The sequence below is a fragment of the Salvelinus sp. IW2-2015 genome, unplaced genomic scaffold, assembly GCF_002910315.2.
Source record: "Salvelinus sp. IW2-2015 unplaced genomic scaffold, ASM291031v2 Un_scaffold560, whole genome shotgun sequence".
NCBI classification, from domain to species: Eukaryota; Metazoa; Chordata; class Actinopteri; order Salmoniformes; family Salmonidae; genus Salvelinus; species Salvelinus sp. IW2-2015.
In genome coordinates this window covers 225,577-248,809 of record NW_019942573.1, presented here as the reverse complement: position 1 = coordinate 248,809, position 23,233 = coordinate 225,577, and the positions used below count along the sequence as shown (strand labels likewise).

Here is a 23,233-nt window from a genome sequence, read left to right as displayed (position 1 = left end):
GAAACCAAATCCACGTGGAAAAGTATTCATGAACTAACTTACAACCCAATTTTTTTTCAAACTTAGGGCAAATTAACAGTAACATAACATCAATCACAGTATAAAGTTACTTACCATCTCCAACTTCACTCTGAAGTCATATTCCGCAATTTCTTTCAGTTCTGGCACAGGAGCTTGTAGGCCACACACTTGCCTGTATAGCCTCTCTGAAAAGATGTGGCTCTACACCCCCATGTACCAGACAAACAGCAATCATTCGGCCCACCTGCTTGTACAGTCGTGGCCAAAAGTTATGAGAATGACACAAATATTAATTTCCACAAAGTTTGCTGCTTCAGTGTCTTTAGATATTTTTGTCAGATGTTACTATGGAATACTGAAGTATAATTACAAGCATTTCATAAGTGTCAAAGGCTTTTATTGACAATTACATGAAGGTGATGCAAAGAGTCAATATTTGCTGTGTTGACCCTTCTTTTTCAAGGCCTCTGCAATTTGCGCTGGCATGCTGTCAATTAACTTCTGGGCCACATCCTGACTGATGGCAGCCCATTCTTGCATAATCAATGCTTGGAGTTTATCAGAATGTGTGGGGTTTTGTTTGTCCACCCGCCTCTTGAGGATTGACCACACGTTCTCAATGGGATTAAAGTCTGGGGAGTTTCCTGGCCATGGACCCAAAATATCGATGTTTTGTTCCCCGAGCCATTTAGTTATCATTTTTGCCTTATGGCAAGGTGCTCCATCATGCTGGAAAAGGCATTGTTCGTCACCAAACTGTGCCTGGATGGTTGGGAGAAGTTGCTCTCGGAGGATGTGTTGGTACCATTCTTTATTCATGGCTGTGTTCTTCGGCAAAATTGTGAGTGAGCCCACTCCCTTGGCTGAGAAGCAACCCCACACATGAATGGTCTCAGGATGCTTTACTGTTGGCATGACACAGAACTGATGGTAGCTCTCACCTTGTCTTCTCCAGACAAGCTTTTTGCCGGATGCCCCAAACAATCGGAAAGGGGATTCATCAGAGAAAATGACTTTAACCCAGTCCTCAGCAGTCCAATCCCTGTACCTTTTGCAGAATATCAGTCTGTCCCTGATGTTTTTCCTGGAGAGAAGTGGCTTCTTTGCTGCCCTTCTTGACAGCAGGCCATCCTCCCTAAAGTCTTCGCATCACTGTGCATGCAGATGCACTCACACCTGCCTGCTGCCATTCCTGAGCAAGCTCTGTACTGGTGGTGCCCCGATCCCGCAGCTGAATCAACTTTAGGAGACGGTCCTGGCGCTTGCTGGACTTTCTTGTGCGCCCTGAAGCCTTCTTCACAACAATTGAACCGCTCTCCTTAGGTGCAGTCTTACTGGCAGCAATATCCTTGCCTGTGAAGCCCTTTTTGTGCAAAGCAATGATGACGGCACATGTTTCCTTGCAGGCAACCATGGTTGACAGAGGAATACCAATGATTCTAAGCACCACCCTCCTTTTGAAGCTTCCAGTCTGTTATTCGAACTCAATCAGCATGACAGAGTGATCTCCAGCACTGTTCTCGTCAACACTCACACCTGTGTTAACGAAAGAATTACTGACATGATGTCAGCTGGTCCTTTTGTGGCATGGCTGAAATGCAGTGGATATGTTTTTTGGGGATTCAGTTCATTTGCTTTGCAAAGAGGGACTTTGCAATTAATTGCAATTCATCTGATCACTCTTCATAATATTCTGGAGTATATGCAAATTGCCATCATACAAACTGAGGCAGCAGACTTTGTGAAAATAAATATTTGTGTCATTCTCAAAACTTTTGGCCAAGACTGTATACGCCATCATAGAGTGCTGTCACACAGAAGACAAACAGTAAATAAAGGACACATTACATACAAAAATCAAATGTCTTACTCAAGTCATATACTATATTGCCATAAACAAACGTGTCTTTGTTGGTGTAAAAGTGTAACTCACCTTGAGAGTTGCAAGAAAGGCATATTTTTCCAATCAGGTCCCTCAAATATTGCAGAGGAATGGATGGCACTCAACATTCTCTTGAGAGACCACCCTCATCAGCTGCCCCTTTTCCGTCAGCATCCCTAAAAACCATGTCTATTTTTGCCTCCGGATTAAAGCGGGCTCTCTTAAAGCCTCTCATTGCACAATCATAAACGTTTTCCCTCATCACGTTAATTTGGTTGGCATCTCATTAACTTCAGCAGTGTTTGGAGGTCAAAACTAAAAAAAGAGACATTCAGAATAAAAAAGCTCAGATCCTTCCCACAATTCATCTGTAATAACAATACATTGAATTATTTACAGGGATTACTTACTCATTGTCATCACCAACATCAACAGAAGAGTGTGGTGAAGGTGGACGATAAGCCTCAGGGAATGGTGGAGGGGATGCCACAGGAAGTTGTATAGGTGGAGGGGGGGGCACAAGAAGTGGTGCAGAAGATGGGGGGCCACAGGAATAGGTGCTGCCACAAGTGTAGCCTCGTTTGTAAAAGTAGTCTGTAAAAGGTCATTTAAGGGTTATACATTTCAAAAACATGGAGAAGGCAATAAAGCTGTCAAACATAATGTGATTGCGTTCTGAAAATGATTTACAGAAAAAAATGTAGCCGCATGCATCACTCACTATAGAATGTAATCAATGTGTAGGTCAAGTTGACATTTTAAGGATGCATGTAGCTCTTTTTTTATAATATTTTCAATATGTATTACATTCAACAAGCAGACAGTGTTGTTTTTTCCTCCATGGTCTGTCCTAACTGGAGGGAACACCATATCTGGAGACAGCATTCATGAAGCAAACCATTACAGTACTGCAGTGATTGTTGCTGGAAGCACGGAGAAACAACAAGACGGCTGTACCCATCAATGCCACCATGTATGACTATCCTCCACCTAAATCAGAATATACAGCACTGGTTGTTACAAAAGCTGAAGACACATTAAATATACAAACATCACCATCCTCCTTTACCACTTAAATGCTGCATCAGGTTCCTCGACTATATAACAAAGCAGTAGACCAAATATTAAATTAACATCCAAAATGTGGAACAATGTTGATGAACAGTCTACCGCGGATCACAACTATAAGTACTTCCGTTAGCCCTCTAAAGGCTACAACAAGGGTTTGTTCTAGACTGTTTCCTGCAGCGGAAGATGTGTGATCACAATATCTACTTCAATTGGAAAAATAACCACGTTTATCTTGATGAGTCAAGAGGACAGACTCTCCTGTTGTTCACACTTAGGCACAAATACTTTGCTCCGACTGTTTTTGCCTCCGTATGTCCTCAATATAAGCCTGTTTGTTAATTTCATGATGTAGATATTCTATCAATCACAGAAGTAGCAGAAACACAATAAAACAATTATTATCCACATGAGTGACATATGGTATCAAGGGCCATTGCTTACTGAACTGTTAGTTGGTGATGAAAAATGAGATGTGCAATGTACAACTTCTCACCAGTGATATAGACAATTGTGTCTATCACAAAGATACATCTACCTTATCAGTCTGTGGTTTCCATCAAGATGCCATAACGAGTTTGGTCCAGCAACATGGTATGACCTTCRATGCAGCCTCTGCGACATGTCTCTGAGGGCAGGCGCCCTCGGGTTAACACGAAGCATACTGTCCCTCACTCTGCGTCTCTGCACCCAGAGCCCTTAATTGTGATTGAACAGCCTCCAGTCCACGTTTGTCGTTCCCAGCCACCAAGTCCTTAATCTTTTCATCCAGAGCCAAGTCTGACATGTCAGAATATAACTGTGCATGTGACAGATTGAAGTGTCTGAGAAAAAAAGTAACAATGGACAGGGATGAGGTAATGCATATCATCATAATCATTTTAAAGTCTTGTCTAAATTGTTTGATTGGTAAGAAACTGGAAACCATGTGTCTAAAGTTTGTAGTTTATAGCATTACTCCCATGCACAACTGACCTTAAACAACGTTTGACTGTCGATCGGGACACATGTAGAATATCTGCCAAACACTTTTAAATAATAGTAACTGTCACAAATTACGGCCAGGTAATGTTTTTATAATATTGGATTTTAATGCCAAGACATAAATAGAAATGTTGACCAAGAACGAATAGAATGGGCAGCAGGAGAAAAACAAACAACATTAAACCCAACCACACCCAACATCTATCAGCCTCCCGCTAGCCCACTCAAGGCTCCTCTGCATGGTCTCCATTCTGCAAGACGACAGTTTTATAAAAAATAGAGACCATGAATGGGACTGCGATTCCTGTTCAAACAGTGCCATAGTACTAACGTTAACGTTCCTGGTTTATGTCTGAAGTTGTTAATTTCTACATCATAGGCTTAGATGAAATATTCATAGTTCAAAAGTAGTATCTGTGCTGTTGGAAAGCTGATATGTTGTAGATATTAGCTACGTTTTTACAGAGTTGTCCTAGATCAAATGAGCTTTGTGAGCTTAGTCAATGTTTTCATGCTAATCACGAGCTAGCGCGGCTAAGGCTAGGTAGCACTGAAAAGTAAGTAATAACAGTATTTAAAAAGAATCAACCTTGTTAACTATAAGAGATTAGCGTCAATTCAATCTGGTATCAGGACAAAATGTGATTATGAGTCACCGAATATACTTTAAGTATTTTTATTAAACTCAAGCGATAAATGGTAAATGTAATTTTCGTATATATGGGTTCACTGTACCACCACGCAGGGTATAACAGGGAACTGGCAGGATGCAAGTAAACAGCTGTTCTTATACTGTGACAGACGTAGTTCCAACCCGTCTGTTGGCCTATCACAGTAGAGGCTGAGCGTGGTTTAAACTTTGCTCAGCCTATCGCCGGCGCTCAGACTGGTCCCAGCCTCTTGGCGCTCCTTGGTGTCCGGCGCTGTTGCTGTGTAGATTACGCTCCCACACCCCAGAGACTGAGGTCAGATAGCTCTGTAACATTGTCTGAGCTATTTGCACCTGCATACAAAGCATACTGTTCTCGCTCAAGGTTAACCACAGCTTCTCAGCACACTATCTGGGGCACAATGTTACTTTCAGCACACACACACAGACACCCAGGCGCCCAGGCTAACAGTTGCTAATATTATATCACATGTGATATAGCATTGGGTTATAGTGCAATAAACACAAATCCTAACATAACGTGGACTGAAGGGCATCAAGTCCAGGATTATCGGAGAGCAGAAGCTGAGTGCAGCCATTTAGGGTGTGTTTGGAGCGGATATGGAAGTTCCTTCTCGCCATTTTCAATTGTGGTGTTGTTGCATCAAACTGACTGTACACCGATTTAACTTCTTATGGCTGCAGGGGCAGTATTGAGTAGCTTGGATGAAAGGTGCACAGAGGTGCCCAGAGTAAACGGCCTGCTCCTCAGTCATAGTTGCTAATATATGCATATTATTAATAGTATTGGAAAGAAAACACTCTGAAGTTTCTAAAACTGTTTGAAATATGTCTGTGAGTATAACATGACTCATATGGCAGGCAAAAACCTGAGAAGTTCCACTTCCTGTTTGGATTTTTTCTGAGGCTGCTAGATTTTCAACCAAGCTCCCATTGAAATTACAGCGAGATATGGGTGAGTTTTCACTTCCTACGGCTTCCACTKGATGTCAACAGTCAATAGAACTTTGTCTGATGACTCTAATGAGAAGGGGGGCCGAAGGAGACAGGAATGATTCACCACTGCCATGAGGTGACCACGCATTGAACACGCGCGTTCACGTGAGAGGCAGCTCCGTTCCATCGCTCAACTGAAGTCAATGTAATTCTCCGGTTGGAACGTTATTCAAGATGTATGTTAACAACATTCTAAAGATTGATTCAGTACATCGTTTGACATGTTTCTACTGACTGTTACGGAACTTTTGGAAATTTCGTCAAATTATAGTGGACGTGCTTTGTGACTTTGGAATTGTTTACCAAACGCGCTAACCAAAGTAGCTAATTGGACATAAATAACGGACATTATCGAACAAATCAAGCATTTATTGTGGACCTGGGATTCCTAGGACTGCATTCTGAAGAAGTTCATCAAAGGTAAGGAAACATTTATCATGTATTTTCTGGTTTCTGTTGACTCCAACATGGCGGCTAATTTTACTATTGTTCTGAGCTCCGTCTCAGATTATTGCATGGTTTGCTTTTTCCGTAAAGTTTTTTTGAAATGTGACACATTAAGGAGAGGTATATCTATAATTCCATGTGTATAACTTGTATTATCATCTACATTTATGATGAGTATTTCTGTTTAAACGATGTGGCTATGCAAAATCACTTGATGTTTTTGGAACTAGTGAATGTAACGCGCCAATGTAAACTCAGATTTTTTTATATAAATATGAACTTTATCAAACAAAACATACATGTATTGTGTAACATGAAGAGTGTCATCTGATGAAGATCATCAAAGGTTAGTGATTCATTTTATCTCTATTTCTGCTTTTTGTTACTGCTATCTTTCGCTGGAAAAATGGCTGTGCTTATTGTGGTTTGGTGGTGACCTAACATAATCGTTTGTAGTGCTTTCGCTGAAAAGCATATTTGAAATCGGACACTTTGGTGGGATTAACAACAGGATTACCTTTAAAATGATATAAGACACATGTATGTTTGAGGAATTTTAATTATGAGATTTCTGTTGTTTGAATTTGGCTCCCTGCAATTTCATCAAATTCATCAAAATTTTTTCATCAAAAAATCCATGTTTAATTTCTCCTTTAGTGTTCTGGGGTTTATCTCTCAAGGTCGTTTGTTGTGTTCACAGCTCTTACTTATACTCCTGCTGACCAATACCCCGGACATTACTGTTTCATATACAACAGCCAGGCCCTAAGTTCACTAGAACAGGGGCCATACTATGTCAAATGTTCAAACACATTCCACAGTTCAACGAGGTCACTACACATCAATCATCATGACAGCTTTAAGCTTTAACATAAACAGATGCACTATCAGGTTACATAAACACTCACTCGATAGCGTGAGAACGGAAGGACAGGATGTACATATATGGGCATAACCACGTGACCCATAAAATACCTCATCAACCACTTTTTGACGTGTGCCGTCTACTGTATTCTCTCTCTCAGGTTTCATAAATTCACAAATAGCGATTAATTATTCACTTACTTTTAGAAAATCTTCCTCTGATTTGTCATCCAAAGGGTCCCAGATATAACACWAAAACTGATATTTCTTATTCATTTTGGAAGTTACAAGCCTGAAACCCTGAACATAGACTGCTGACACCCTGTGGAAGCCATAGGAGTTGCATACTGTGAGCTAATTTCCAGTATGCCCTTATACTTTCCATTGTAAGACCATGGTCTCTCTCTCTTGGTTTATCTTTGGATTTTCTCCTACCATATCTACCGTGTCATATTCTCCTACATTATTTTAACATTTCTACTAACTTTAAAGTGTTTTCTTTCCAATGGTACCAATTATATTCATATCCTGGCTTCAGGGCCTGAGCAAAAGGCAGTTTACTTTGGGCATGTCATTCAGGAGGAAGAAGTTTAAATTTGAAGTGTGCAGGACCGCTTGCAGCCGTTTATTTAGCACATGTTGGACCGCCTGCAAGCACATTTGCGCGCACTTATTTGACGTGTGTAGGCGTTAATTTAGCGCCTGCACGTGTTAATGTAGCGCCTGCACCTGCTTACTTTACACATGTAGCATTAAAAAGATTGCGTTTTGACCATGTGCTTAAAGACCCAAATGGCATTCCATAGCAACGAACACTGCTTTGTTTGTTGAGAGCAGCGCGAGAGGTAAGAAACGCTTGTTTAGCTTGCGTAACTAGCTCGAACCACCATTATTTCAACATCCCCAAACTATTGAAATGTCTAAAATATCTCAAATGATATCTCCACTTTTTAAACAAAAAAAGTAACTTTGTACATTACCTGGAATGTCTTGCAGTGTTGTAAGAAGCTATTTATTTTGAGTTCTTCTGCACTGGGTTTAGTGGTATACTGTCAGCCATCTTGGCTGGACTGTACACATCATGACGTCGCTGCGAGTCCCACAACGTTGACGCCCCAGAAAAAATTATTGTGCTTTCAATGCCACGTTCAAAACAACTGGGATCTCCGGAATCTGAAATCTCCGACATCCGACTTCAGTGCGTTCAAGACAACAGTGAGCTCCGACTGGGAAAAATCGTTTTGAACGGTCATCCAACTCGGAATTCCAAGTCGGGAACTCTGCCAATTTTTTAAGCTTTGACTTTCCAACCAAAAGATCATGACGTCATGATTTTGTCTTAAATGCAACACTTTTGACTTTTACAAATAAATTAATTCATTATTCTCTACATTGTTTGTATAATATATTTATCTTATTAATCTACCATTAAAGTTATTTCAATTTATCCCTTTTTACTGTCATCAATTAACATAGAAAGTGTCGGTCAATTCTAAGGTCCATGGCTGTCTTTCCCAGACTGGTCATTGGTGGGCTACCTCCAGTGCTGACTCTGTCCATTCCTGCCGTCATGGCATGAAGCTGTGGGATCCACCCATTCTGGATCACTGAGATCTCATTGTTCTTCATGGCCAGGCCATTGGTTATAGCTGCTGCGTAGCGATTCCAGAACCCGGTGTCCATGTGCATGGCCTGTGCCGTCAGGTCCTTCTGAAACATCTCTTCTAACTTCATGGCAGCTTCCCCTCCCAACAAGGCCATGGGGTTCTCCGCCGACAGACGCCTGCCTCTTCTGGCTGGTGCATTGTTCCACATGTGAGTGCCCATGTGTACCTAAAGAGGAATGAGGGAGAGGGGATGGACAAGATGAAACAAAAATCCATTAAAATGACTCATAGCTGATAGAGCGTTTTCATCTATAAGCTGAACATATTCTGAAATTGTTTGAACAACAGGTACAGAGTCTTTAGAGTGTTTGGGTAATAAATACAGTAATTACAATCCAAAAGAAATGTGTAGTACCTTCAGGTTTCCTTTAGTTGTGAATGCCCTGCCACAGATGGAGCAGCCGAAAGGTTTCTCCCCTGTGTGGGTCCGCTCATGGATCTGTAGAGCGCTGGCTGAGGAGAAGTTCTTCCCACACGTGTGGCAGTTATGCTGCTTCGGGGTCTGTCGAGGTTGAGGTGGCCCAAGCAGAGAAGTGATTCCTTGGTTCAGCAGAGATGGAGGACTGGCAGGGACCGGGAGGCCAAATGGATGATGCAACCTTTTGTTGAAATTCATTGGTCGATGGTACCCATTCATTTCAGATTTGATCATCCTTGGCGCAATGCTGGTAACCAGGCCAGGAATGCTTTGGCTGGCACCTAAAACAGCTAGATAAAGGGATGTTTTAGAGTTTTTAATATGTTTTGGGAGTAACTGAGTGAGATCTACATTTGCTAGATAGTGAAGGGGGAAAACAACATTTTCAACCGTTGTATTGATACAGAGCATTTAAAAATGTAACACTGTTTAACATTGTTATTACACTTACTCTATACAGTTGATATTATCAGTTGATATTGTAATCTTACCACATTCTCTACTCAGGAACATCATACTGTAAGGATTCTCCTGTTTCACACACTGCCTGTTAGGTTGCATCCCTCTCAGATCCAGGGCCACTCCGTTTTCCAGTACCGGAGTTAAGGTGGGCGAATCAGATTGCTCACTCTTCACTGAGGTTGTGATCTCTTGGGACTCTCCACTGTGCTTCCCAGACAGGGATTTGCAGAGGTGGACCTCAGAGTTTTGTGCAGGTGACACTGGTACATGTATGGAGGTGGACGTTTCAGACACGTTTGGGTTGCCGGCTGTATTGTGATTCTGTCCTTCTCCCACTATAGAGGAGTGGATAGCAACGCGGCGTTCACTGTCCATAAACCCATTCATCATTGACTTTAGCCCAAAGGAGTGGTTTAGGGTGGAGTCTATGATTTTCAGTTGGTTCTCCAGTGCAGCTATGCTGGAGACAACAGCATCAGAGTTGGGAGGAGAACTAGAGACAGAGCTCAGGGGTTTGAGGGGATCTACACCCACTTCTTCTTCTTCCTCCATGGAGTTGTCATCCATGAGGGCATTGTCATAGTTACTCAGGCTGTCAAAGTTTTTCTCATGGAAGGAGAGATCAGTGTCCAGGTCCTGTAGGCCGTCCATTAAGGGTGAGTTTAAGATCTGACCCCCCATATGCATGTGAAGGTGCTGCTGTAGCACTACAGCTTTGGTGAACTTCTTCTGGCAGATGGGACATGAATGTTGAACCTGGAGAGGAGAGTTTGCTCTGTGGACACCAATGTGTGTCTTCAGGTTTCCTTTGGTGGTGAAAGCCCTGACACACACCTTACATTTAAAGGGCCTCTCCCCAGTGTGGATACAGTAGTGCATCTTCAGCATGCTCTGGCAGCTGAGCACGCGGTGACAGAGGACACACTGGTTGGGGTCTGTAATTTTCTTGTCTATGTTCTCCACCAGCTGCTGGAGCTTTGAGGTCTCTGACGTTTGCATAGAGTCCAGGAGGCCACCGAATGGAAACTTGGCTTTGAACAGGTCAGAGGCCAGGGAAAGTGGTGAGGAGTTAGAAACAGGGGAAGTTGGAGCACTGGGCTCAGGTGTGGATGTGGTCATAGTCATGGCTGTTCTTGTTGCCACAGTAACTGGACTCACCCTGGGTTTAGTCATGCAGTTTTGGGGAAGGTGCATTTCCTCTGCTTCCCCCTCCTCATTAGACTGTGGAGACTTTAAAGCCGTGGGAACACTGGTTTCATTGCCTGTAGTGTTCGGCAACAAAGACACACATTCATCTGAGTCTGGGAAGGGCCTAAAAGGAGATTTGATGGATAGTGTGACACTTAGAGAGTCACTTGAACTTCCCATAGTAGTCAGAGTGGAGGGAAGCTGAAGGCCCATAGAGGTGGGTACCATCGCTAAAACAGGTTTGCGATCCAGCCAAGTGGCTACTGGTTTTTCAGGAAGGAATGACATTCCATAGGGAATACCGGAATAATCCGGAATTGGATAAGCGTTCATCTGAACATGGGGATACTTTTCTTTGTGTCTTTGGAAGTGGACTTTCAGGTTCCCTTTAGTGGAGAAGCGATTGCCACAGATGTTGCACTTGAAGGGCCTCTCCCCAGTGTGAGAGCGCAGGTGGATCTGCAGCGAGCTGTCGCTGCAAAACACTTTGGCGCAGAACCTGCACTTATGCTTGAAAAAGGGCTCCTCAGGGCTGGGCTTGGTATTGAACATGGACACGTTGGGCAGCTTGCCATTCCAGTGGTGCTTCAACAGGGCAGAAAGGGGGTCGAGGGCATTAGTCGTGGCTGCGATGCTGGCCAAGGGGTTGGGGAAGATGACACTACTGGGGGGGCTCTGAGGTTGAAACGGCAGGCTGGATGGTGAGCTGAGGAGACTGTTGCTCTGACCCTGCATGGAAGGTGGGCAGGACAAGGTCAGTGTCTGAGTACAGCTACCGCTTGTATGTGAACCTGTGTAGGGAGGCTGTAAGAAGGAAATAGTGTTGCATGTAGTAGGGGGAGGGAAAGAGTTGTCAGAGGGAGCTGGGGTACATCTAACATCTCTCGTGTGGGCCTGTCCGTATGAAGTTTGTGAGGAGAGTGTGTCGGACCTCTCAATCACAGACACAGACACTTGTCCATTGACGGCCGAGGGTATCGTCCCATACTGTGGTAGGACAGGGGTGGCGATGAGACTTTGGGAGGGGAAAGGGTTCGGTGCCATTGATAAGTCCCTGGAGACTGGGTTTAGTGCTGTTTGTGTGGGCTGTCTGTTCATGAACATCACCTGGCTACGGATCTGCTCAATAAGCTGTAACTGGTGGACCTGTTGCTGTTGCAGAGCCAGCAGGTGCTCCAGGATCACTAGGATGGCCTCTGTGGCCGCCTTCCCTCCTGCCCCACTGCTGTGGAGGCTCTGGGAGAACTGGGCTACAGCCACCTGGATACTGTGGAGGATCTCCAGCGTTACGTTCGTTCTGGGCATGCTGCTGGTCATAGAGGAGGACTGAGATGAAGGGATGGCCAACTCGGTTCTATCTGGGCGATTCTGGGGACCAGATGACTTATGCTTGTTGTGGTGCTGCTGCTCCATCTCCATGGATTCATCTTCCATCTCTCCCATGTTCATCTCCTCTAACATATCTGTGCTGTCATTATCATTATCATTCACAGGCTCCACCAGCTCAAGGCCCCCATCCACTGACTCGATGTCTGCTGAGTCGCTGGGGGCCAGGCTAAGAAGGGCCAGACTGGGGGTTCGGGAGGATCCAGCTTGGGGTACCTCAGGTCCAGGCATCCCCTCATCTTCCTTCACAATGAGGACCTGAGCTGGGTCCTCTGTGGAGCTTCTTGGGTGCTCATACAGATCGGGCCAGGTGAAGAACTCATCACATTTTTCACACACGTGCGTTTCCCCACTGCCACTGCGACGCTCCTCCTCATCCATTCCCTCCAATTGCGCTGCATGGAAAACAGGGAGAGAAGAAAATAATTGTTTGTTAATATAATGAGGAAGACTATAACGCTTCAATTACATTAAGAGTAAACATTTTTAATGATAAACAAAATATATAGTTTTCATTCTAAATCTATTGATTAATTGGATCATAATAGACCCAGTTTCTACTAAATTCTATCTATTTTTATGCAATATCCTTTTATGCAAATGATGTGAGCTATCAATTGTGCATACTGCAACCTAATGACATTCATTGATTATTGATTTCCAACGCATTCATAGAACTCACGTGCCATGTCCGTTGAGTACAAATTGGGTCTTAGACACGCTCATTCCCTATTGTGATCAACCACTAATTTCCGCAGCAGGAATTTCAATGCTATTCCAGAACACTTGACTCTGTCAAACAAACATGTTATCATAGTCTATCAGAGCATGTCTGGATTTTTTTTAAATTATCTTTGTGAAATTGTTTACAAAATTAACTTCTGTAAACAAGTTGAAAACAAGTCTATACAATTGCAATATTTCAAAATAATATTTTACAGTTAATTAAAATTTCTACATTCTGTGAATGATTGTGATATGATATTTATAGTGTAGTAATTTAAGAAACAAAACAAGGAAAACCCTATATTTGTTCTTCATTTACTCAATTCTATAGGAACCTTTTAAATTATTAATATAGAATTCTGCTTCTATTTTGAAAGTAATACTTAGTTTAACATGTTATCAATTCTTGTGGGCTGGCTAAGGAGTATTGGTGTCTCTGAGGGGCCTTTGGCCTGGTTTGCTAACTACCTCTCTCAAAGAGTGCAGTGTATAAAGTCAGAAAATCTGCTGTCTCAGCCACTGCCTGTCATCAAGGGTGTACCCCAAGGCATGATCCTAGGCCCCACGTTCTTCTCAATTTACATCAATAACATAGTTCAGGCAGTAGGAAGCTCTCTCATCCATTTATAGGCAGATGATAGTCTTATACTTAATTGGCCCCTCCCTGGATTTTGTGTTAACTTCTTTGGGGTAGGGGGCAGTATTTTCACGTCTGGATGAAAAGCATGCCCAGAGTAAACGGCCTGCTACAAAGCCATAAAAGCTAGAATATGCATATTATTAGTATATTTGGATAGAAAACACTCTGAAGTTTCTAAAACTTTTTGAATGATGTCTGTGAGTATAACAGAACTCATATGGCAGACAAAAACCAGAGAAAAAATCCAACCAGGAAGTGGGAAATATGAGGTTGGTCGATTTTCAACTCAGCTCCAATTGAAGATACAGTGAGATATTGGTAATGTTGCACTTCCTAAGGCTTCCACTAGATGTCAACAGTCTTTAGAACCGTGTCTGATGCTTCTACTGTGAAGTGGGGCCGAAGGAGAGGGGAATGAGTAAGGTCTATCATGACCTGAACATGCGCTGACCATGCGCGTTCACGTGAGAGCGAGCTCTGTTCCATCGCACTTCTGAAGACAATGGAATTCTCCGGTTGGAACATTATTGAAGATTTATGTTAAAAACATCCTAAAGATTGATACAATACATCGTTTGACATGTTTCTACTGACTGTTACGGAACTTTTTGACAATTTGTCTGCTTTTAGTTCACGCGCTTCGTGACTTTGGATTTGTTTACCAAACGCGCTAACAAAAGTAGCTATTTGGACATAAATGATGGACATTACTGAACAAATCAAACATTTCTTGTGGGAGTCCTGGGACTGCATTACGACTATTCATGACTTTTGTTGACTGCATAATATGACGGATATATTTGTGTCTTGATTGGGCTCTGAGCGCCGACTCAGATTATTGCAGATGGTTTGCTTTTTCCGTAAAGCTTTATTGAAATCTGACACAGCGGTTGCATTAACTTCTTGCAACTATAGGGGGTGCTGTTCCGCATTAGCATTTTTTGGTCTCCAAATTAAACGGCCTATTGCTCAATTCTTGATCGTACAATATGCATATCCTTACTAATATTGGATAGAAAACACTGTCTAGTTTCTAAAACCGTTTGAATTATGTCTGTGGGTGACCCAGAACTCCCTCTACAGCAAAAATCCTGACATGACTTGCGAAGGTCTGAGAATTATCCTCTGATCTGGGTTCAGTTTTAAAGCCTGTGTATATCCTATGGCTGGAATTGAACTGCACCCGCCTTCCCCTGGATGTCAGTAACCAATGAGAAGTGGAATGGTCCTGTCTACGTAGCTGTCCGAGGTTATAAAGCCGGATGGAACGAGAGTACCTTTCTTGTCTCGTTCGTCATGGCGCCTGGCAAGAAGTCAGGATGAAATTTTGGAACGCTCAGTTATCGACCAGAGATGTATCCGTCTGTAATTTAATTAAATATAGGTGTTAGAAACAAATAACGATGTTATTTGAAAGCGATTATATCAGTTTTTTGCGAGTATAGTGCTATTTTTCTGAATTTCCTTTGTATCTAGTTGAGGATTTTGGACATGTTGTGTGCGACATAGCTAATGGTAGCAGCTAGTTCCAAAGGTGAAGAGGACGTTTTACAACAAAGCAACTATTCTTTTGAAGAAAAGACACATTGCCCAAGATACTGATGGAAGCTCGTCCAAAAGTAGGAACTATTTATGATGTTATTACGTATTTATGTGGAAAAATGTCATAGTTTTGCGCGCCACTTTTGCAGGCACTGGTCTGGCTGCAACGCACACTATATGTCTAGTAACGTTAATTTTAAAAATCTAACATAGCGATTGCATTAAGAACTAATTATCTTTCGATTGTTGTCCAACTTATATTTTTTTGTCAAGTTTATGAATAGATTTTTATAAGAATAGGCGCTAATCCAAAATGGCGCCGGCCAGAATACATGCAATGTTTGTAGTGATTACATAGTATAACCACGATTTATGTTGCTAAATATGCACATTTCGAAACAAAAGCTATATGCATTGTGTAATATGATGTTACAGGTCTGTCATCTGATGAAGTATATCAAGGTTAGTCAAATTATATATCTTTTGTTGGTTGTTACGATCGCTAACATTACAGCTGGTAAATGCGGTTGTGATTCTGGCTATTGTGGTACGCTCATATAATGCTATATTGTGTTTTCGCTGTAAAACACTTAGAAAATCTGAAATATTCTCTGGATTCACAAGATCTGTGTCTTTCGATTGCTGTAGGCTGTCATTTTCTGAAGTGTTTTAGGATGATTCTTTTGGTAATTGACGTCGGTCTCTGGGGTCTCTGTAAATTATTCCGGCTGCTTCCAACGCTATTTCAGATTGCAGCTGCAATGTAGAAGACTGTGATTTCTACCTGAAAATATGCACTTTTTTCTAACAAAAACTATCCTATACCATGAATATGTTATCAGACTGTCATCTGAAGAGTTTTTCTTGGTTAGTGTGCTATCAATATCTTAGTTTAGCCGAAATGCGGAATGCACCCTGATGGAGTAAGAAACTGATGGAGTTAGAAAAGTGGTGTATTTTGCTAATGTGTTTAGCTAATAGATTTACATATTTTGGCTTCCCTGTAAAACATTTTAAAAATCTGAAATGTGTGGCTTTATTCACAAGATCTGTATCTTTCATCTGGTGTCTTGGACTTGATTTAATGATATTTAGATGCTACTATCTACTTGGTGAAGCTATGCTAGCTATGCTAATCAGTGTTGGGGGGGGTGGGGGGGTGATCCCGGACCCGGGGTAGAGGCTCGTTAGAGGTTAAGGAGAAGTGCATCTAAAATTCCATGCATAACAGTTGTATCTTTTAGCAATGTTATTATGAGTATTCCTGTAAATTGGCTACTCTGGGCAACAAAGGATGTTTTGGAACTTCTGAACGTAAGGCGCCAATGTAAACTCAGATTTTTGGATATAAATATTACCCGAACAAAACATACATGTATTGTGTAACATGAAGTCCTATGAGTGTCATCTAATGAAGATCATCAAAGGTTAGTGATTAATTTTATCTATATTTCTGCTTTTTGTGAATCCTCTCTTTGGCTGGAAAAATGGCTGTGTTATTCTGTGAATAGGCACTCACCTAACATAATCGTTTGGTTTGCTTTCATCGTAAAGCCTTTTTGAAATCGGACACTGTGGCTGGATTTACAACAAGTGTATCTTTAAAATGGTGTAAAATACATGAATGTTTGAGGAATTTTAATTATGGTATTTCTGTTGTTTTGAATTTGGCGCCCTGCAGTTTCACTGGCTGTTGAAGAGGTGGGACGCTACCGTCTCACGTACCCTAGAGAGGTTAAACGCTCTACATCAAAGCTTTGTTAGTGTCCTACAAGCTTTCTCAAACCTTAACCTTGTTCTGAACACCTCCAAAACAAAGGTCATGTGGTTTGGTAAGAATAATTCCCCTCTCCCCACAGGTGTGATTACTACCTCTGAGGGTTTAGAGCTTGAGGTAGTCACCTCAGACAAGTACTTCGGAGTATGGCTGAACGGTACACTGTCCTTCTCTCAGCACATATCAAAGCTGTAGGCTGAAGTTAAATCTAGACTTGGTTTCCTCTATCGTAATCGCTACTCTTTCACCGCAGCTGCCAAACTAACCCTGATTCAGATGACCATCCTACCCATGCCAGATTATGGAGATGTAATTTATAGATCGGCAGGTAAGGGTGCTCTCGAGCGGCTAGATGTTCTTTACCATTCGTCCATCAGATTTGCCACCAATGCTCCTTACAGGTCACATCACTGTACTCTATATTTTTCTCTACAAACTGGTGATCTCTGTATACCCATCACAAGATCCACTGGTTGTTGCTTATTTATAAAACCCTCTTAGGCGTCACTCCCCCCTATCTGAGATATCTACTGCAGCCCTCATCCTCCACATACAACACCTGTTCTGCCAGTCACATTCTGCCAAAGGTCCCCAAAGCACACACATCCCTGGGTCGCTCATCTTTTCAGTTCGCTGCAGCGAGCTACTGGAACTGGAATTCAAACTGGACCGTTTTATCCCAATCTCTTCTTTCAAAGACTCAATCATGGACACTCTTACTGACAGTTGTGGCTGCTTTGCGTGAGGTATTGTTGTCTTTATAAGAATTTGTTCTTAACTGAGTTACCTAGTTAAATAAAAATACAAATAAAACAGCTATCATTCAAATATGTACTTGTTGGTCTGATGTTGATAATAAATAACTTCACTAATATTTACATAATCTAGCTATAAACATGTGGTGAACAAAATTGTAATTCCTGGCTGCAAATTCCTCCTTTGCACATACAAGAAAATTATATTTTTTCCTTTATATGATATTGATTTTGTACATGCAATAGGTACAGATATATTGATGTCTATTCTATAAGGAAGCATAATGCTGGGAAGTTCCAGCATAAATTAAACTTAAAGTGCATCCAAAATGCCACCCTATATAGTGCACTACATTTGACCAGTGCCCATAGGGTGCCATTTTTAACCTTTATTTTATTACACTAACACCCAAGTTGCTTTTCCTTCTTTTTCCTAAACAGTCTATAAAGTCAGGAAAAAACGGCAAAAGGGATGACTGTGCATGTCTCCTCTTCTATAGAACAAGATAGAATGTAAATATGGCATAAACTTATCTTCGAAACATGAGTGCTGTGATCTGTCCAAGGTTTTGTCTATTCTGTACATCAAATAAATGAAATAAAACAAGTTTTGTTCAAACAAGTAAACATTGTAGCAAATTATTTTTTGGGTACTTAGAACTGTCAAATAAACAATGATAGGCATATTTTTTTTTACTATTTTTGAGTGAATTCATGTAACTGATTGAAAAACTGTGTAACGTCCTGACCAGAGTTCTTATGTGTTTTGCTTGTTTAGTGTTGGTCAGGACGTGAGCTGGGTGGGAATTATATGTTGTGTGTCTAGTTCGTCTGTTTCTGTGTCCAGCCTAATATGGTTCTCAATCAGAGGCAGCTGTCAATCGTTGTCCCTGATTGAGAATCATATATAGGTGMCTTGTTTTGTGTTGGGGATTGTGGGTGGTTGTTTCCTGTCTCTGTGTTTGTGTTCTGCACCAGATAGGACTGTCTCGGTTTTCACGTTTTGTTGTTTTGTATTGTTGTAAGTGTTCACAGTTCGTTATATTAAACATGTTGAACACTAACTGCGCTGCATTTTGGTCCTCTCCTTCATCCCAGGAAGAAAGCCGTTACAAACAGGGCCATTGTGACAGCACATATGCACAGCAGCGTTCACAATGATTGTGTGTGTGTGTGTGTGTGTGTGTGTGTGTGTGTGTGTGTGTGTGTGTGAATGTCTTATACAGTTTTTTTTTTTTTTTTTTTCTTTTTTTTTTTTTTTTTTTTTTTTTTTATTTTTTTTTTTTTTTTTTTTTTTTTTTTTTTTTTTTCGGGCAAAAAAGTATTTAGTCAGCCACCATTATGCAAGTTCTCCCACTTAAAAAGATGAGAGAGGCCTGTAATTTTCATCATAGGTACACTTCAACTATGACAGACAAAATGAGAAAAAAAATCCAGAAAATCACATTGTAGGATCTTTATGAATTTATTTGCAAATTATGGTGGAAAATAAGTATTTGGTCAATAACAAAAGTTTATCTCAATACTTTGTTATATACCCTTTGTTGGCAATGACAGAGGTCCAAACGTTTTCTGTAAGTCTTCACAAGGTTTTCACACACTGTGTGGTGATTTTGCCCATTCCTCCAATGCAGATTCCTCTAGACAGTGATGTTTGGGGCTGTTGGCTGGGCAACACGGACTTTCAACTCCCTCCAAAGATTTTCTATGGGTTGAGATCTGGAGACATGGCTAGGCCACTCCAGGACCTTGAAATGCTTCTTACGAAGCCACTCCTTCGTTGCCCGGCGGTGTGTTGGATCATTGTCATGCTGAAAGACCCAGCCACGTTTCATCTTCAATGCCCTGCTGATGGAAGGAGGTTTTCACTCAAAATCTCACAATACATGGGCCCATTCATTCTTTCCTTTACACGGATCAGTCGTCCTGGTCCCTTTGCAGAAAAACAGCCCCAAAGCATGATATTCCACCCCCATGCTTCACAGTAGGTATGGTGTTCTTTGGATGCAACTCAGCATTCTTTGTCCTCCAAACACGACGAGTTGAGTTTTTACCAAAAAGTTATATTTTGGTTTCATCTGACCATATGACATTCTCCCAATCTTCTTCTGGATCATCCAAATGCTCTCTAGCAAACTTCAGACGGGCCTGGACATGTACTGGCTTAAGCAGGGGGACACGTCTCCCACTGCAGGATTTGAGTCCCTGGCGGCGTATGTGTTTACTGATGGTAGGCTTTGTTACTTTGGTCCCAGCTCTCTGCAGGTCATTCACTAGGTCCCCCCGTGTGGTTCTGGGATTTTTGCTCACCGTTCTTTGTGATCATTTTGACCCCACGGGGTGAGATCTTGCGTGGAGCCCCAGATTGAGGGAGATTATCAGTGGTCTTGTATGTCTTCCATTTCCTAATAATTGCTCCCACAGTTGATTTCTTCAAACCAAGCTGCTTACCTATTGCAGATTCAGTCTTCCCAGCCTGGTGCAGGTCTACAATTTTGTTCTGGTGTCCTTTGACAGCTCTTTGGTCTTGGCCATAGTGGAGTTTGGATGTGACTGTTTGAGGTTGTGGACAGGTGTCTTTTATACTGATAACAAGTTCAAACAGGTGCCATTAATACAGGTAACGAGTGGAGGACAGAGGAGCCTCTTAAAGAAGAAGTTACAGGTCTGTGATAGCCAGAAATCTTGCTTGTTTGTAGGTGACCAAATACTTATTTTCCACCATAATTTGCAAATAAATTCATTAAAAATCCTACAATGTGATTTTCTGGATTTTTTTTTCTCATTTTGTCTGTCATAGTTGAAGTGTACCTATGATGAAAATTACAGGCCTCTCTCATCTTTTTAAGTGGGAGAACTTGCACAATTGGTGGCTGACTAAATACTTTTTTGCCCCACTGTATACTGTGTGGAATTGTCACAACAACTGCCCTAATAATAACCGGTCAACACACTGAGGGCTTTTTTTCCAAGCTTAAAGAGCATACAAAACATTTGAATAGTGTCACGCCCTGACCGTAGAGAGCTTTTTATGTCTCTATTTTGGTTTGGTCAGGGTGTAATTTGGGTGGGCATTCTATGTTCATTTTCTATGTTTTGTATTTCTTTGTGTTTGACCGGGTGTGGTTCTCAATCAGAGGCAGCTGTCTATCGTTGTCACTGATTGAGAACCATACTTAGGTAGCTTTTACATGGTTTTTGTGGGTAGTTATTTTCTGTTTAGTGTTTTGCACCTTACAGGACTGTTTCGGTTTCATTTATTCTCTTGTTATTTTGTTATAGTGTTCTGTTCTAATAAATAAGCATGAACACTTACCACGCTGCGCTTTGGTCCGACTACTCTTCTTTAGACGACGAAAACCGTTACAAGTAGAGAGTCAGTGCCTTCAGAAAGTATTCACACCCCCTGACTTTTTCCACATTTTGTTATGTTACAAAGTGGGATTAAAATGTAATTAATTGTCTTTTATTTTGTCAACAATCTACACACAATATTCTAATGTTAAAGTGGAAAAAAATATAACATTTGTAAAAAAAATATATATGGAAAATAAAACATCTTGATTAGATAAGTATTTAACCCCCTTATCAAATAAAATGTTATGTCACATGCGCTGAATACAACAGTTGTAGACCTTACAGTGAAATGCTTACATATAAGCCCTTAACCAACAATGCTTTAAAAGAAAAATAAGTGAAGCAAAAAATAGATACTTAATTTAAAAAAAAATAAAAGTAACAAATATTTAAACAGTAGCAGTAAATTAACAATAGCGAGGATATATACAGGGGGTACCGGGGTAATTGACGTAATATGTACATGTAGGTAGAGTTAATCACCTTTGGCAGTGATTACAGATGTGAGTCTTTCTGGGTACGTTTCTAAGAGCTTTCCACACCTGGATTGTGCAACATTTACACATTATTATTTTCAAAATTCATCAAGCTTTGTCAAATTGGTTGTTGATCATTGCTAGACATTCACTGTATTCTTGTTATTAAACAACTCCAGTGTAGATTTGGACTTGTGTTTTAGGTTATTGTCCTGCTGAAAGTTGAATTAATCTCCCAGTGTCTGGTGGAAAGCAGACTGAACCAGGTTTTCCTCTAGGATTTTGACTATGCTTAGCTCCATTCGTTTATTTTTTATCATAAAAAATTCTGCAGTCCTTAACTAACTATACCCATAACATGATGCAGCCATGCTTGAAAATATGGACAGTGGTACTCAGTAATGTTAGTTAGTAATGTTAGTTTTCAGGACAAAAAGTTAGTTGCTTTGTCACTTTTCTTCATTATTACTTTAGTGCCTTGTTGCAAACAGGATGCATGTTTTGTAATATTTGTATTCTGTACAGGCTTCCTACTAATAAGGTTTGTATTGTGGAGTAAACACAATGTTGTTGATCCATCCTCAGGTTTCTCCTATCACAMCCGTTAAACTTTTTATCTGTTTTAAAGTCACCATTGGCCTCATAGGGAAATCCCTGAGCGGTTTCCTTCCTCTCCGGCAACTGAGTTCGGAAGGACATCTGTATCTTTGTAGTGACTGTGTGTATTGATTCACCATCCAAAGTGTAATGAATAGCTTCACCGTACTCAAAAATGTTTTACCTATCTACCAATAGGTGCCCTTATTTGTGAGGCATTGGAAAACCTCCCTGTTTTTTCTGGTTGAATCTTTGTTTGAAATTCACTAGTCGACTGAGGGACCTTACAGATAATTGTATGTGTGGGGTACAGAGATGAGGTAGTCATTAAAAAAGCAAATTTTTACTCCTGAAGATATTTAGACTTGCCATGACAAAGAGGTTGACTCAAGACATTTCAGCTTTTCATTTTGTATTAATTTGTAGAAATTTAGAAAAACAATTCCACTTTGACATTATGGGGTATTGTGTGTAGGCCAGTGACAAAAAATCTCAGCTGAATACATTTTAAATTCAGGCAGTAACACAACAAAATGTGGAAGAAGTTAATGGGTGTGAATACTTTCTGAAGGTACTGTAAGTGGTTGGTCTCAAGATCACCAATGTTAAGTCACTTAGCAAACAGAAGTAAGGCCATGATGCCATGACTTGCTGCTAGAGTTAGGTTTTCTTAACAGATTAAAAATAATTTTCTAATTGATAATCCATACACTCATTCTTCATGGTTAAAATAGGGAAAGTTGCTATATCAGAAAGCTACCTCAGCAAGTAAAAAATAAAAATAATTAACAATCGAGGTGGATTTATTATGGGTCTTGTGAGAAATAAATTGTTTGTTTACTGTGGAGCGTAAAATCACTCACAGCAATTGAGATTTTAAAATTAAAACAAACAGTTAGATCAGTGAGGAATCAGTTTATACAGCATTGGTTCCCTCTTGACAATGTGGCGTATATGTTTCAGAGGTCAATGGCACAGATGTACTAATTGCATTAGGATCCTGACATGCAGCATTTGCCCCTTACAGGGTGGACAAAGGTCAAGTCAGCAGACTCAATCAAAGGAAATCTCAGAGCACACCCCCTGCCTGGTGGGGGGAGGTTCACAGAAGAGCCTTGTTGGCACTCATTGCAATCCCACATACAGGTCAAGCACGAAGACCATAGAAAACAATTGCCTGATGAGTAGTTTAAAATTAAATAACTGATAAATCCTATACATTTTTGTTAGACTTTAGTGCAGCTTTTGGCATTATCGATCATAGTCTGCTGCTGGAAAACGTATGTGTTATGGCTTTATACTCCCTGCTA

At 41.0% G+C, this 23,233-nt stretch overlaps 1 protein-coding gene across 1 annotated transcript in view; it reads right to left on the bottom strand.

The window, feature by feature from the left end:
• Positions 1-8,376: 8,376 nt before the first annotated feature.
• LOC112068539 (sal-like protein 3) overlaps positions 8,377-23,233 on the bottom strand; it is a 33,497-nt gene continuing 18,640 nt past the window's right edge. Inside the window, 4 exon segments of the mRNA XM_024135692.2 lie at positions 8,377-8,408; positions 8,411-8,765; positions 8,955-9,298; positions 9,509-12,448. Coding sequence (XP_023991460.2) covers positions 8,377-8,408; positions 8,411-8,765; positions 8,955-9,298; positions 9,509-12,448 — 3,671 coding nt within the window.